Genomic DNA, 14,447 nt, shown 5'->3' on the forward strand with positions numbered 1-14,447 from the left:
GGTCCGCGTCGGACACGAGGAAGACGTCCCTCTGAGAGACGGCGAGAGAGCTGGAGCGATGCTGCAGCTACCTGCAGAGCAGCAAGTCAGGCTTTTTGAAGGAAAGTCAATAAGATACGATCTCATCCAAGAGCCTCAGCTAACACACACAATACATTAATGCAATGTTTCTTGATGAAAAGAATGTGTTCATTACTAACTGCCGTAATTACATCAACAAAATTTCACAACTTAATGAAACAGGTTATTGCATCTTGTTTTCTTTTTGTCTTCTGATGTTTTTGTTTGCATAGTAGTGGAATTTAACAGGATATGCTTAACGTTAAAGGGGTATAAAGTTTGGAAGCTATTTATCAAAGTCTAATGCTATGCATTATATAAGCCTTGCACACTTGCTTACACTTCTGAGAGAGACTGAATTTGAAAGAAAATATGACTTCTACAGAAAACATGTTAAGCCCCACAACGTTTTTATGCTAAAATAATTTTAGAAGTTACAAAAATTGAGAGGTGTATCATAATTTGGAAACAATAGCTTGTGAAATAGGGTTCATTTTCAACCCTATTTAAAATGAACAAACTACGGTTAGTCTGGTGGGGGCCAAGTAAAGCCTGGTGGCCCTCCAGGCTTATTATGCACAGGGGGGAACCCTGTTCTATAATTAATCCTTTCAAAAGAATAGAAGAAGACAAGCTGCTGTTCTGAGCTCTCTCGATCGATGTGTTTAGCTTACCTCGCTGCCGTACATCATGAGATGGTGTGTGGCGATGAGCGCTTTGAAAACCACAATCCAGCTGTTGCTCGTCGTGCGCTCCAGCAGCGTGTCGGCCAGATGGGGGATGCTAACGTTCAGCTCATTGGTGCAGTGGATCAAGTCTGAGGGACACAGAAATAAAAACAAGACAATCTACCGTGAAACAGTCTGAGTATGTAGAAAAATGGAGGCAAAAATATTGCTAATTTTTCTAACGTAAAATTTAAAAACCCAATCTTTAATTGTCTATTGACTGAATGGAAAGAATCTTTTGATAAAAACATAAAATGAATGTCATCCAATTCTTGTTAAGTAAATTCAATTATGTTCATAATTCAGTTAATCTGTAATGATCAGTGTCTAAATAATGTTGAGTATTACTCCATACCTTGTTCCTTCAGATATGTAAAAGTGCATATAGACCCATTTCTTTTGCCAACTCTTCAAAAGGAGAAAAAAAAAAACAAGAGAATACACCATTCAAATAAATCAAAACCATGTTGAGGTTTGGGTCACCAAATCTATATATGGACAGTTATGCTTTGTCTGAGAAATGCCTTCTCTGTCCTGCCATCACAAACATGATCACAAGAAGTTTAACTAACTCTACTGGGCGATGTGAGCTTTGATCAGGCAAAGATTCAGATTGAGCTTTTCAGCAACAAACATCTGAGGTGTTTCTGCTGTTAAACAAAGGATATGAGCATAGAAAAGCTCAAAAAGTGCAACATTAAGTTCTGCTTCAAAGTTCCTCGGAACATTGTTTGTGTCCATGGCCTCATAAAATCTTTGAAGCACAAGGACACTAGAGAACAGAGTGCATAAGAAGGGGACAAGGATTCTGCAGGATCTCGAGATATTGTCCAAAATGGTCAAAGATCCTTTTCTCTGCATCCTCCAACCTTGTGAAACATTTTTTTTTCAGGGTAAGATTATCCTATAGTAATAATATATGAATTAATTTGAATGGTGTATTATCAGAAGTGCCAATAAATGTGGAGAATGCTTTAAATGAATGTGAGTAAAAGCAGCAGCTATAAAAAAAAAACAAATGTATATCTTTGGGGAGCCCTGAATCAATGGAATAAGGAGAGCCACTGAGATTCACATCGACTGCTGCATTCATTTTCGCCGACTCAATAACTGCACACAAATCTAATAACAAAGAAGAGTTTTAATAAGAGTAACTGTGTTGGCAAATGAATCAGAACAAAAAACACATTTTTCACAACCCCATTATGTAGCTGCACAGCTTTCCACCTATTCAACTGAAATGTTTATAGAGCAAGCCACAAGATCTCATTTGTTCCATTGCCAGACACATGTTTTAACAGATAGTGAGTAATGAATGAGAAATTTTCTCTGGAGGGTCCTTGTTAGTTTGGCTGAGATAAAATTCATCTGTCTGGGGTATACATTTTTCACTTTAAGGATATGTGAAGCACATATCAATGGGGTAAGAGTGTCATGTTGTGCCGGTTTCCTATATTGAAAGGTTTAATAAACTTCAGGAAATGTAGGAAGATAACTGGCTGAAGAGTGAATTTGGAAAGTATTCACACCACTTAGACTACTTCAAGTTTTGTCACATTACAACAAAGAAAGTCGATGTGTTTTATTTAGATTTTATAGTAGACCAACAATTGTTGGAGAACATTAGTGAACAAACATCTTGAAGACAACAACAGAAAGGCTAGGAAGAAAGTAGTGGAGAAGTTCAGAGAAGGGTTAGGTTATAAAATAATGTGTCAATTATTGAAAGTCTCACAGAGCAGAGTTGATGTGAAAAAGAAATGGTTCATCTGGAAACAGTCGGAGAATCAGCCAGGAGCCCCCTGGTAACTCTGGAGGAGAGGCACAAATCCACATTTCAAATAGGAGAAATTTTGGGCAGGATAACGATTGGTCAAATCTGGCCTTTAAATAATGGTAGCAAAAAGAAAGCCACAACCGAAAGAAAGCAATCAGAAGTCCCATTTACAGGTTTCCATTAGAGGGAAAGAAAGTGTTCTGGTCAGATGAGACCAAAACTGCAATTTTCGGCCTTGATGCAAAATTCTTTGTGTAGCAGAAAACTAACACTGCACATCGCTCCCCATGCAGTAAAACTGAATTCAAACTGTTTTGCAAAGAGTGGGCAGAGTTCAGTCTCTAGATGTGTAAAACTGGTGGAGACATACTCAAAAAGACTTCCATCTGTAAATATGATGGTTATATAGACTATTAACTCAGGCAGGCTGAATACAATTCAGGCCTCATTCAGTTTTTTATTTGTAAATAAAATGTTAAAAACCACGCTCCCCTTTCTTCTCATCTCACACTTACAGACTGCTTTGAGTTGGTTTGTCGTGAAATTTCAATAAAATCCTGCAAGGTAGCATTACAAACATATAAAAAACTTCAACTGGTGCAAATACCTTTGCAAGGCGCTGTACAGAACATTTAAATTTTACTAGTCAACATAAAACTGGGTCAGGCTGCAGGAACTGTGGCCCAGATTCCTTATGGATTCTAGCAAACGAAGAATGCGTGGCATCTGTTAAAGCCCAGAGATTTACCGACTCCTTATAAAATGGCACAGGAGCATTTTGTGATCTTACATACACAGAGTAAGCTTCATGCCTATAAGTCAGCTAAGTCATGTTGTTCTGATTTTCTAATATACAGCAATAAAAAGACTGTGGATTTCATTGACTTAGCAGCTTATATTTCCGTGCATTTCTACAGTAAATGATGATAAACGGACTTTAAAACTGAGTAAATGAAACCAACTGAGGAGCAGATGGACAGGAATCATTAGCAGAAGCCGTTAGACACAATGGGAAAAGTAACCTAAGCCATTTAGAATTTGTCAAGTTACACATACATGTAAAAAATACCACATCAAAAACATGGAGGTAATTAATTAGTTGCCTGGAGGAAACAACAGTCCCAAGAGGAGAGATTTTGCTGAGTTATTGAGAAAATGTCAAACTGTTTCACAAGCAAACTGAGGTTATCGGGGCTGTTTGACACTGACAGCTGTCTTAGTATCTTCTTAATCCCAGGATGCAAAACATTCCTTGAGGGAACACACAAATGATAACCCACCTCAGGAGAAGCCTGTTTAGCTGTTTACCCCAGTTATTGGTGTGAAACCCTCCACACGAAGCACACACTCAATAATAAATAATAAAAAAACATTAATTTTGTTTTGCTGACACATTTGTGTTTGACTGCTGCAAGAAAAATGAAGTCAGTCATTGTATGACACTCACTGTGCTGCGTACATGGCTTGACATTTGTCCGTTTAAAGGGCAAATATTAGTCAAAGGTCTGCACTCCTTCAGCGTCTGGAAGAATTCATAATAAACAAATATGTCTTTAATACACAGCTCTGGAAAAAAAAGTAAGAGACCACTTAAAGTCTTCAGTTTCTCTGATTTCACTTTTCATGGGTATATGATTGAGTAAAATGAACATTACTCTTTTATTCTATGAACTACTGACAACATGTCAAGCAAAAATTCCAAGCAAAAATGTTTTATTTATTTGCAAAAAATGAGAAATAGTCAAAAATAATTAAAAAGATGCTGTGCTTTCAGACATCAAATAACGCAAAGACACGTTCATATTCATTTTAAAACAATACTAATGTTTTAACTCAGGAGGAGTTCAGAAATCAATATTTGGTGGAATAACCACCAGGCTCTCAATGTTGTTCAGTGCAGTCGTCTCTTTATTGATTCCAGAGCTGTATATATATATATATAGTAAGGGTACCAATAGATTTAGATCAAATTTCCCAGTTTGATGCCTGCATATTTTTATTTACAGTTCTGTGAAAACATTTTTTCCCCTTAAAGATTTTTTTCCGTTTTTGTGTTTAGTCATGATTCTGTGTTTATAATAATAAAGCTGTGTGTATGTTGGAAAGCTTCATCCACACCCACTCCTGATTACTGCTGACTTGTAGAATCATGAAATTCCTTAAACAACCTGTTTGACAACATGACGTAGACTAAATAATCTCAAAAAGCAATGCATCATACCCTGATCTAAAGAAATTCAAAAGAAGAAGATAAATAAAATCAAGGCATCAGTCTGGAAGAGGTAATAGAATCATTTTTAAGGATTTGGGAGTCAAACAGTGAGAGTCTTTGCCCACCATCTATGATGGTCTCTGGCTGCTTTGGTTCTTCATCACCTGAACTACTTTCAGAGATGAATAGATTATAAATTCTGCTCTCTACTATAAAACGCTGCAGGAAAATCTCGCCATCCATTAGTTATGACCTTCAGTCCAAGCATTCGTTGTGATGCACTAAAACACAACAGCAAGTCCAGCTCTTATTAGCTCTGAACAATCTAAAATCAGTACAACTGGCAATTAGGTGAAGGGAGCAAATATTTATTTCTGCTCAAAGCCAAGTTGGTTTGAAAATGTCCTACATCTTAAAAACTGTTTTCATATTTAGGTAGAAATAGTTTTGTGTCCATGGAAACATCTGGTTTCTGTTTTCGCTCATATCGTACTTTTCATGCTAAAGCAGACAGCTGTTTTCTGCTCTGAAGCTCTGATGCACAGCCTGACCAGTCTCATAGAGACAAAGTTGACAACTAGCCGCTGAAGCGAGTAGATAGCTGCTGACACACCACTTATTTCCCCAGGGGGGGTGATCCAGGCTGAAATCAGAGTAAGGAGCGTGAAATCTCCAGGTATCCAGAAAGGCAATTTACTTTCAGGGTTTATTTAGCAACTTTTCTGCAGAAACTTTCAAACTGAAATGTCTATTTGAAAGCTTGTTATGATTCCATTCTGTCTATGCTGTTCAGTGGTCCTTCTGGCAGATATTTTCATACATGATTAAAAAAATCAGAAGGGATTTAACCACCGATATGTGGCAGTGCAAACAGCCAGAGGGAAGCAGTATTGATTCTATGGTGGCCAACTGTTACTACTGATAACCCACAGCGCACATTGGAAATCATATAAATCGAAAACTTGATTAAAAATGGCTTTGATGTTATCAGTGTCAGACGGTTGTCTTTTCAAAATTCATGTTTAATTCTCTTTAAAATAAAATAGAAGGCCTTGGTCTATGAAAGGTTTCTGCTCATAAAGAGACTTACTGTAAAAAGCCATAAAACTTCATTCAGTCTGCTTTAAGACCTTGGCTTTAGATGGAATGAAGAAATATCGAGGGTATGAAATCTACTGAAAAGATGAGGTCATTAAAATGACACACAGATGTGGGAGTAAGTGGAGCCAATTTAGGCACCCTTGGCTGCCTGTGAGGCGAAGTGGCGTCATCCACGGTGCTTTTGTTCTTCTTGGTGATTTTTTTTTAGCAATCGGGTTCAAAGAATGGAAAAAAAGAAAAGGCAGTCCTCACCTTTTCAAACCCATGCAAAGGATGTCTGAATCGTGTTTAAAAAAAAAGTAGCATAATCTCACACTGAAAATTGTTGAAAAATACAAATTATAGTTTGAGTATTTTTATTCATTATGGAAAAATGTCCTACATTAAATCATAATTATTGCTTCCTCTGAGGTTGTTACCACTGCTGTTAATGCTTTATAAGCTGTTATTACACATCAGACAGCATTTGTTCTTTTCCTGTAACACCTTAAAGGTTACAGCAGTCTGGGGACTGGAGGAAGGTTGAGCTGGTAAGTGCAGCTGTGTAGGTTTGGTCAGACTGTTTTGGATCATCATACTACCCAAATACCCAATTTCAATTTTCTAGTGGATTTTTATTAAAAACAACCTGATATTTTATAAATGTTATGATGTCATGCTCTCTAAAAAGGATCAGAGCATTATAGGTTCTCTGCCGTACCTAGCAGTAAGCAAGGGCTACTTTCTGTTACAGAAAAAAAATCCAACATTAGGATTATTTTTAAAATTACAATTAGATTAACTATTAACACTCAACAATACATATAAAACTAATTTAACTTTTTTAAAATTTTGTCATAAAGCTCTAAAGATATTTTCATTTATTTATACTTTGTTTTTTAGCCACTCTTCAAAATGGCAAACACAAGACAGCATGCCGCTCAGGCATATCTGTACTTGCAGCTGTGGCCATGAAAGAAAATCTCATTCTTTACTTTCACACGTAGTATGATCATGTACCAAACTGTACTCAGAAGGATGCATTAGACAAATGTTCAAATATAACCCAGAATTTTTATGTTTATTTTTATGAGTCTTCTATCCTTCCAGCTCTAAAGTCTATTCTACACATTCGTTTTGTCTCACTTTCTGTTCTCATTCCTGCCAAGAGCTTTTCTGGGCTGTTCCATTATAAAGTGTTGCTTTTTAGAACCTTGTTTACCAGGTACTTCAGGCAAAAAAGGGGAAAAAAAAGCTTGAATGCAGTGATGGCTGCACAAAGAGAGCATGGATATGGTTTAAGTGAAAATGAGGAGCTGACATTGCTCTCATATGACTCAGAGTCTCCTCCAGAGAAGTTTTGTTGGGTCTTTATTCACTCCGTCGCCAAGGTCCCCTCAGCCAGCCGCAGGTTCAGAACCACTGACCTCCTCATCACGAATACATTTCCTGATGCCTTGAACATTTCACGCTCTGCATGCTACACCCTGCCTTATACAAGAGAGGCCCTCCAGTTTAAATAGAAAGTATCTCACAGAACAAAGCTAAACAAGTAAGCTAGGGCAGATTAATGGAACAAGAAGTAGTTTCCTTTCAGTACAATAAAAAGTCTCATGTATGCTTTCTTTGTGGACCGTTCTAGGTGAAACTATTTTGTCCTTGAGAGCAGTTACATAAAATCCATTGTTGAAACTGTGCAAGCTTTGCTTTAATTTTCTGAATACTCCCACTCATGACAGGCACTGAAGTGGGCAGCCTTCTGCAAATTAATATCGGCACAGCTACAGAGTGCTTGAAGATTTGCCAGAAATAAATCTAATTACTTGAGGCACTTCGTCTGATATTTTTCAGAGTTTATATCAATGCTTTATTTGAAGACAAATATTTGATTACCTGAATTAAATGCATGTAATCAAAGCACAAAGCAGAAATCTTCAGCTTCTACCCACAAAACAACCGCCTTCCAAAAAACACAGTCCACTTAAAACCTTCATAATTAGTTTGTGCGAGGCAGTGATTAAATCAAACAATCAGTAATTACTTATTGTTGCGCCAGTGCTTTTTGATGATTTTCAGTCAGTCTAATGAGTTTTTGTTTTTCTTTCTTTGTTTTTTTGTATTTAAATAGGGGCAAAGTAATACAGATGTCACAACGCCCGGTGGCAAACCTCCCTAAAGGGACCCACAATTCCCAGTGTCTCTGCTGTGGACATGACTGAGTAATGCACTGCCAGAGTTGCCGGCTGACTGGCTGGGCATGCAGCTGGATGACTGACTCGCAGGCTGTTTGGATACTTGCCTCGTGGTGTCTCTCCGGCTGATTTATCCACATTTTCCTCCAGATTAGCCATCTCACTCTTTTTGTTCACTTTCTCTCTTTTTTTTTTCAGTCTGTCCGACCCTCAACTGCGTTGATTGGATGTGCTCTCTATCGATTACGTCAAGTGATTGTAAAAAAAAAGAAAAACTTGAAAAGGCCACCTAACCTAATTACAATCACTGGTAAAACGTACATGCAGGGGAAGCCACAGTCAATCAGGCAATCTATGTGCAGTGGGTGACATGGCTTTCTGCCCAGGGCGCCGTGGCCTGCAGGGTACCAAAAACTAAAAAGCCCCCAAAAAATACAAGTATAATTTCTATAATTTATTCACTGCCAACTCAATCAGATGTCACTCCTTTGATGTAAATAAGGCTGAACACAAAGAGTGGCTGATGATGCTGAAGTTTCTATCTGATTGCATCTTTTGTTTCAGCACTAAATCAAAAGGCTATCCTGATTTTTTTAGGAGCTTTGGTTGTTTTTGATCCTCTCTGGTTCGACATCATATACAGACTGGTAAAACCTCAGAGACGTTTAGATTGACAGGGTTGTGAAAAGCACTATATGTAGAGTATGCATGGTTGATATACAGTAAAGTTCTTGGAAAATACTAAGATATCACAGTATTTACACAGAAACATTTAATAAGAAAAGAAAACAAGGTCTAACTACTTTGATGTATTTTTAAAAAGCTGCTGAAATACATTCAACATGTTCTTATTGTTTTATTTTGACACCTAAATTTGCACTTTTTGGTTAGAATACAACTCTATCTATCTATCTATCTATCTATCTATCTATCTATCTATCTATCTATCTATCTATCTATCTATCTATCTATCTATCTATCTATCTATCTATCTATCTATCTATCTATCTATCTATCTATCTATCTATCTATCTATCTATCTATCTATCTATCTATCTATCTATCTATCTATCTATCTATCTATCTATCTATCTATCTATCTATCTATCTATCTATCTATCTATCTATCTATCTATCTATCTATCTATCTATCTGGTTTATTAACTATTTGTTAGCCATTCTAATAGCCATATTTTAAAGTGGTAAGTATGTTAACTAAGTTGTTGACACTATAAACCATAACTATGCAGCTATTATATATTATATGGGGCATTGGTCACTTTTAACTTCACTCTCACCCTTTAAATAATGTACAAGTCTGTAATAATCAATTATGAGACATTCATAGCTTATTTGATAACTGGTTAACTATTTATTAGTCAAAGAATCTTTTGTACTTCTAAATGTTTCTGATTAATAATGTGTTATAGCTCAGTATTAATGGTTTGTGATTAATAACTTCATTAAATGGTTTATGAACAATTTCCAAGCCATTTATAAAAGCAGTCATATCATAAAATTATAGGACTATCCCAATAAAGGGCTTGTGAAACCATGAACTGATATATATTCAGCCTTTGTGAAGCATTATTGAGCAGTTTTAAAAAGGCTACAGGAGATTTTGAGGAGTGGTAAAATATTGGTCGTTGGCTGTCCTCTATTCTACAATATTAACAGTTCATAAAGTAGTCACAGATTCATTAAAAACAAATTTATTACCTATGTGTTACACATTTTATAAAGGAAGTCTTACTATGTTTTAGCAGTGATTCTTGAGAAGAGGGATAAAACAGGTCCTATGGATAAAGCACAAATTTGAATAAAACATGCACAAAATATAATTTTTTCAAATATCTGACTAAACTAACCTGGGCCATGTGAGCAACAACAATGTATGTTTTCCTTCTCTTTTCTGAATATTTTTTATTTTAAACATTGTGGTAGGTGGATGGTGTCTTTAAAATCCCTTATCCTGGAGCAGAACTCAATACATTATAATAGTTTAAAACAATTAAAGGAATACTGAGATAATATATTATGACAATGAAGTATAAATATTCAAATAAATAATTATAAAAGTATCAATAAATTGAATTAAAAATCATTTTTATATATTTTCCAACTCAATAGAAATTTGTCCCAAGCTTTTGTCAACACCGTCAGACAAAAAAAAACGTAAAAAATCAGGCATTATTCTAAAACATTACATGTCATATTTGTATACATAGATTGAGGAATAATTTTTAAAAAATTCTGGGAAAATTCAAACCCGTTTTGTCCCACTTCTCAAGAATCACTGTTAGCTAAGTTTCATAATAAAAACTCGTGTTTTTATTTTAAGATAATTAACAATCAGTATTTCTGTTCTCTAACGCCTCTTTTTGTAACCAACAGGCAGAAGTGAAGCTATTGTGCGTTCAGGACTGACAGCAGGACATTCATTAATGATGAAACCCCTGAGGACGCAACAGTGAACTTGAATGCGCGGTTGTGGAAATGAAGAGGAAGATGTTTGGTGATGCTGCACGATAATGCACATTATGTACTGAAGTGACTCCAGGGGAATGTAGCCTAGTGCTGCATGCACGCTGCTGCTGCTGATAGTGGCGTTAATAATGGATAGGCCCACAATATAGAGCGGCTGGTTGCAATGTGATTAGCCCATTCCAGAGTGGCCTATTTCCCCAGAATGACATGCCCAGATAGTGCCCTGCTCCCTCGCCCCTTTATTTAAATCTTGCGCTGATGATGCTCAGGCTCATTGTTGCGTGCGCGCTTTTGGCCCCCGCACATCCCAGACGCAAATACTTATTTCTAATAAAAACAGGTTGCAAACATAACCCGGCCGAATGCTGTTTGTACAGACTGTCCTTTGTGAGAGAGCGAGAGAGAAAAGGTGCATGCAGGCTATTCTATGAGCTACAGCAGCTAGGAGCAGTGATGGCATGCTTTCAACCTACAGTCAAGGTGTTTCTTCTTGGGTCCGCTGACTTCATGCGTCGTGGCCTTGCAGACGGCTTTGCTGATGGCAGAGCCGGTCATGCTGTGCTGCGCGGCGGCGATCCGGTCCGTCAAAGACTGTCCCGACATGTTACAGTGGAGGAGGAGGAGGAAGAGGAGGAGGAAGAAGAGGAGGTGGCGGAGGAGGTGGTGGTGGTGTTGGTGGTGGTGATGGTCGAGTCCGGGTGGGGGGAGCTGGGGAGGATGATCAAAATGTCTTTAGTGGTAGGGAGGAGGGTAGTGCCCTCTGTGAGAGTCAGGAGGAAGGGGAGGAGGAGGATGAGGAGGAGGAGGAGGAGGAGAGAAGCAGCAGAGTACACCGACGAGGATCCGGTGGGAGAATTCATGCGGCGGCCAAAAAAATCATGTAAAAAATGACAGAGGACAGTCACATTCAGGCAAAACGACGAATGTAGGTAGAAATCTGCATAAAGAGCTTGCTGGCATGCAGTGTAGCCAGTGCACAGTGAGCGATCCCTGAAATAGATGCTGCCCAAAGGCTGGGATGCCGGTGGCAGGGTGCGTCCGTGCCAACGCCGAATCCGAAATGTCCCTAATCTAAAAACGGACGGTGATTAGTAGTAAAATCTGCGTGGCATCCACTGTGAGCGACGAAACGACACGAAACAGCATTGTCCTTTCCTTCCCAGCAGTCTCCCTCTTCTTGACCCGGTTTCTCCTCCAGAATCAAAGCGATCCGAGCGCAAACACCTCTCTGATCCCCACAGCACCCCGCGCCGGCTGCACCAACCTCAGTCTCTTTCAGTCTGCGCACTGAAAAAAGGGGAGTATTTCTCTCTTAAAGGTTACCGATAGGCCAATTCGTATCCCCCCCCTCAATTATTATTATGTCAGTCAAACTTGTGTGTAAAATGGCAGCACGTGAATCAGGTGACGGAGAGGGAGACGAGGGCGATTGGGCAACTTCTCGGGTCTGGGGAGGGCATCTTAAAGCAGAACCCAGTTGATGAGGCAATTATCTGCTGTGGTCACCTTGCTGAGCACTGATGCCTCAAGGCAAATCTAAATGCAAATCCATTATCAGAACAAGCCCCACCTTTATAGTTAAGGAGCGTCTGTCGCTTTAAGTTGTGATATATCCATGCCAACATATTGTTATCATTTAGATTAGTCATTTGTTTTAATTGTTTTTACAGTGTATGTCCCCTTAACTAGCAGCTTAATTTGAAAGGTGTTGTATGGAAAGATATCATGCAAAGGAGAATTTCTTTTTGTTGCAATTCATTCTGGTATTTTTCAGTTTGTCTGACTGAAACTGTAAAACGGTCTGGAGCACTGCAGAGAAATTACACCTGACCAGTCTCGGTCTCAGACCAGCACTTGACCAAAGGTGTACTTTTTGTTTTTCCCTCAGACAGAAGGTACCGGCACATTGTTTCTATCATGTGCTTTGTCTGTTTTCTATGTTGGCACAGGTATTGCTGCCTTACCTTGGTGTTTATATGTTTTTGTCTTCAATAGAAAGTACCCCTTGCTTTGTTTGTTATATCTAAATATGAGTAATATCTAAATATGTTATTAGGTAATAGAAAATCAAGTGGATCAAATCATAGCATGAATTTGTAAATTGTGATATGATTTTTTGTAGGTTTTGCTCAGCTCAACTCTTTTGTATGTTATGTTAAGTTAAAGGACCAGTGCTTATGCTAGTATATGAGAGAAGTTAGATGTTCACATCCTGTCCTTCATGAACATCTGGTTGGGTAAAACATATGTGTGTTTTTAATAAAAGAGAAGCTCTGACTCTTCTTTTTATTTGGCATGAAATTGGTTTGGGTGAGTCTCAAACCCAGTGCGAGTTGGAATCCCTTCAGCATAATTATGTTTTCTCAGTTCAGCCTTTTTGTCGCTGAGGCTCAGAGGCCCTTAATATCTTCTGACCACAGAGATGAAGCCCCGTTAAGTCCATGCAATAAAAAATATTTTTTCATCTTTTTTCCATCATAAAAGTTTCATTTAGCATACACGCTCTCCAAGGTCTCTCTGGGTTTTCTTTATAGCATTAGATATAAAAGTGAATTGTTTTTTTCAGGTGTTTAACTACCTATTGATCTTGGAGGTGTTTTTTATGTCTAGGATTGACAATAATTAAAAATATATGGTTGCGGACGATCTTTAAGCTCTCACACTTTATCCTGTTTTGTGAGATTTTATTGAAGCATCTTGTGATTTATGGAGAGATCCTAAAAACACAAAAGACACAAAAACAAGGATTATTTTTCTTTGGCATGTCCACAAAGAAGAGAGACACACATTTGTAATTTTACAAATTGATCCAGGAGCTCATTACCGGGTGTGAAGTAAAATCCAAAGCAACATGTAATAGAAAACACTGAATTTTAAATAACAGTCAAAACACGCTGGCACGAAAGCAGACAGGTTCTCTTTGCTGATTTTAAAGAAAGAAAGAAAAGACTCAGATTTGGGAAGGTATTGATTTTGTGGTTGTAAACAACAACTTACAACAACAATGGTGCAACAGTTTGACAGCAAGTCAGCTCTGGCATAGTTTGCTGTTATGTCTGCAGCAAGAACTCGCCTCTCCAAGGATGTTTGTATTTTCTTTGGACTGAAGATGTCACTGACTAGACACGGAAACCACAATTACCTCTATTTTTATTTTGATCTTAGGGGATTGTTGTAAATTTTTCTCTGCTGAATAGAAGAACACAAGGACGATTCAAGCAGCGGATAACTGTTTCTAATATTGCACACAGGATTGCAGCTTCATAGAGGGAAAAGGCTGCCCTGCAGAAGGTCCTGCAGGGACAAGATATCTATCTTTGTCAAGATAAACAGAGACTGCAGCACTGAGATAATTGGGACACATTCAAATATCAAAAACACACAAAAAATCTGACTGAGAAATTCTTAATTATTTTTCTTTTCCGATGCGGTTGCAGTAATAAGATATATTAAAATGTTCCTAATTGGACATTTTTACCTGAACAGATTAAAGTTCGTTTTTAAAATACCTTCCTCTTGAGCCTTAGCTCTGCTGCAGGGTGTGGTGAACCTGCTGCAGCCGTTACACCTGGCTGCACTCATCTAACCACGTGTGATCTGACGTTTCTGGGTTGAATCAAGCCACACCTGTCCTCCATCCACAACGGAGGTCTGAATTTTTTCTCCAAAGAATGTTGCAGAAGTGCCTTGCTGTAAAATGTGCAGAGAAGGTAATTATTTGAAATAATCACTTTTTTTCATCTTTCTAGCTAGTTAAACATATATATGTTTTAAAAATGTGTATTTGTATATAAGACTTCTTTTTATTTTCAGGGACACAGAAATCTAAAACACAAAATAGAATGACTGCTTCATGACCAGGCTGACATTTATTGTGTTAATTGCAGAAACCAATAAAAATAGTCAAACCA

The 14,447-nt window shown here is 37.9% G+C and overlaps 1 protein-coding gene across 3 annotated transcripts in view; it reads right to left on the minus strand.

Annotated features, from left to right (window-relative positions):
- The window catches only part of LOC102224847 (phosphatidylinositol-binding clathrin assembly protein-like), a 31,795-nt gene extending 19,896 nt beyond the window's left edge, over positions 1–11,899 (minus strand). For 2 of the 3 annotated variants that reach the window (XM_023342394.1, XM_005805975.3), the window contains exons 1-2: positions 11,010–11,139; positions 735–877 (exon numbers count right to left, since the gene is read on the minus strand). In XM_023342394.1, coding sequence (XP_023198162.1) covers positions 735–877; positions 11,010–11,139 — 273 coding nt within the window. Of the gene's footprint in view, positions 1–734; positions 878–11,009 lie in introns of all 3 variants that reach the window. The other variant, XM_005805974.2, reaches the window with a different exon arrangement.
- Positions 11,900–14,447: the final 2,548 nt, after the last annotated feature.

The sequence above is a fragment of the Xiphophorus maculatus genome, chromosome 11 (genome assembly GCF_002775205.1).
Source record: "Xiphophorus maculatus strain JP 163 A chromosome 11, X_maculatus-5.0-male, whole genome shotgun sequence".
NCBI lineage: Eukaryota > Metazoa > Chordata > Actinopteri > Cyprinodontiformes > Poeciliidae > Xiphophorus > Xiphophorus maculatus.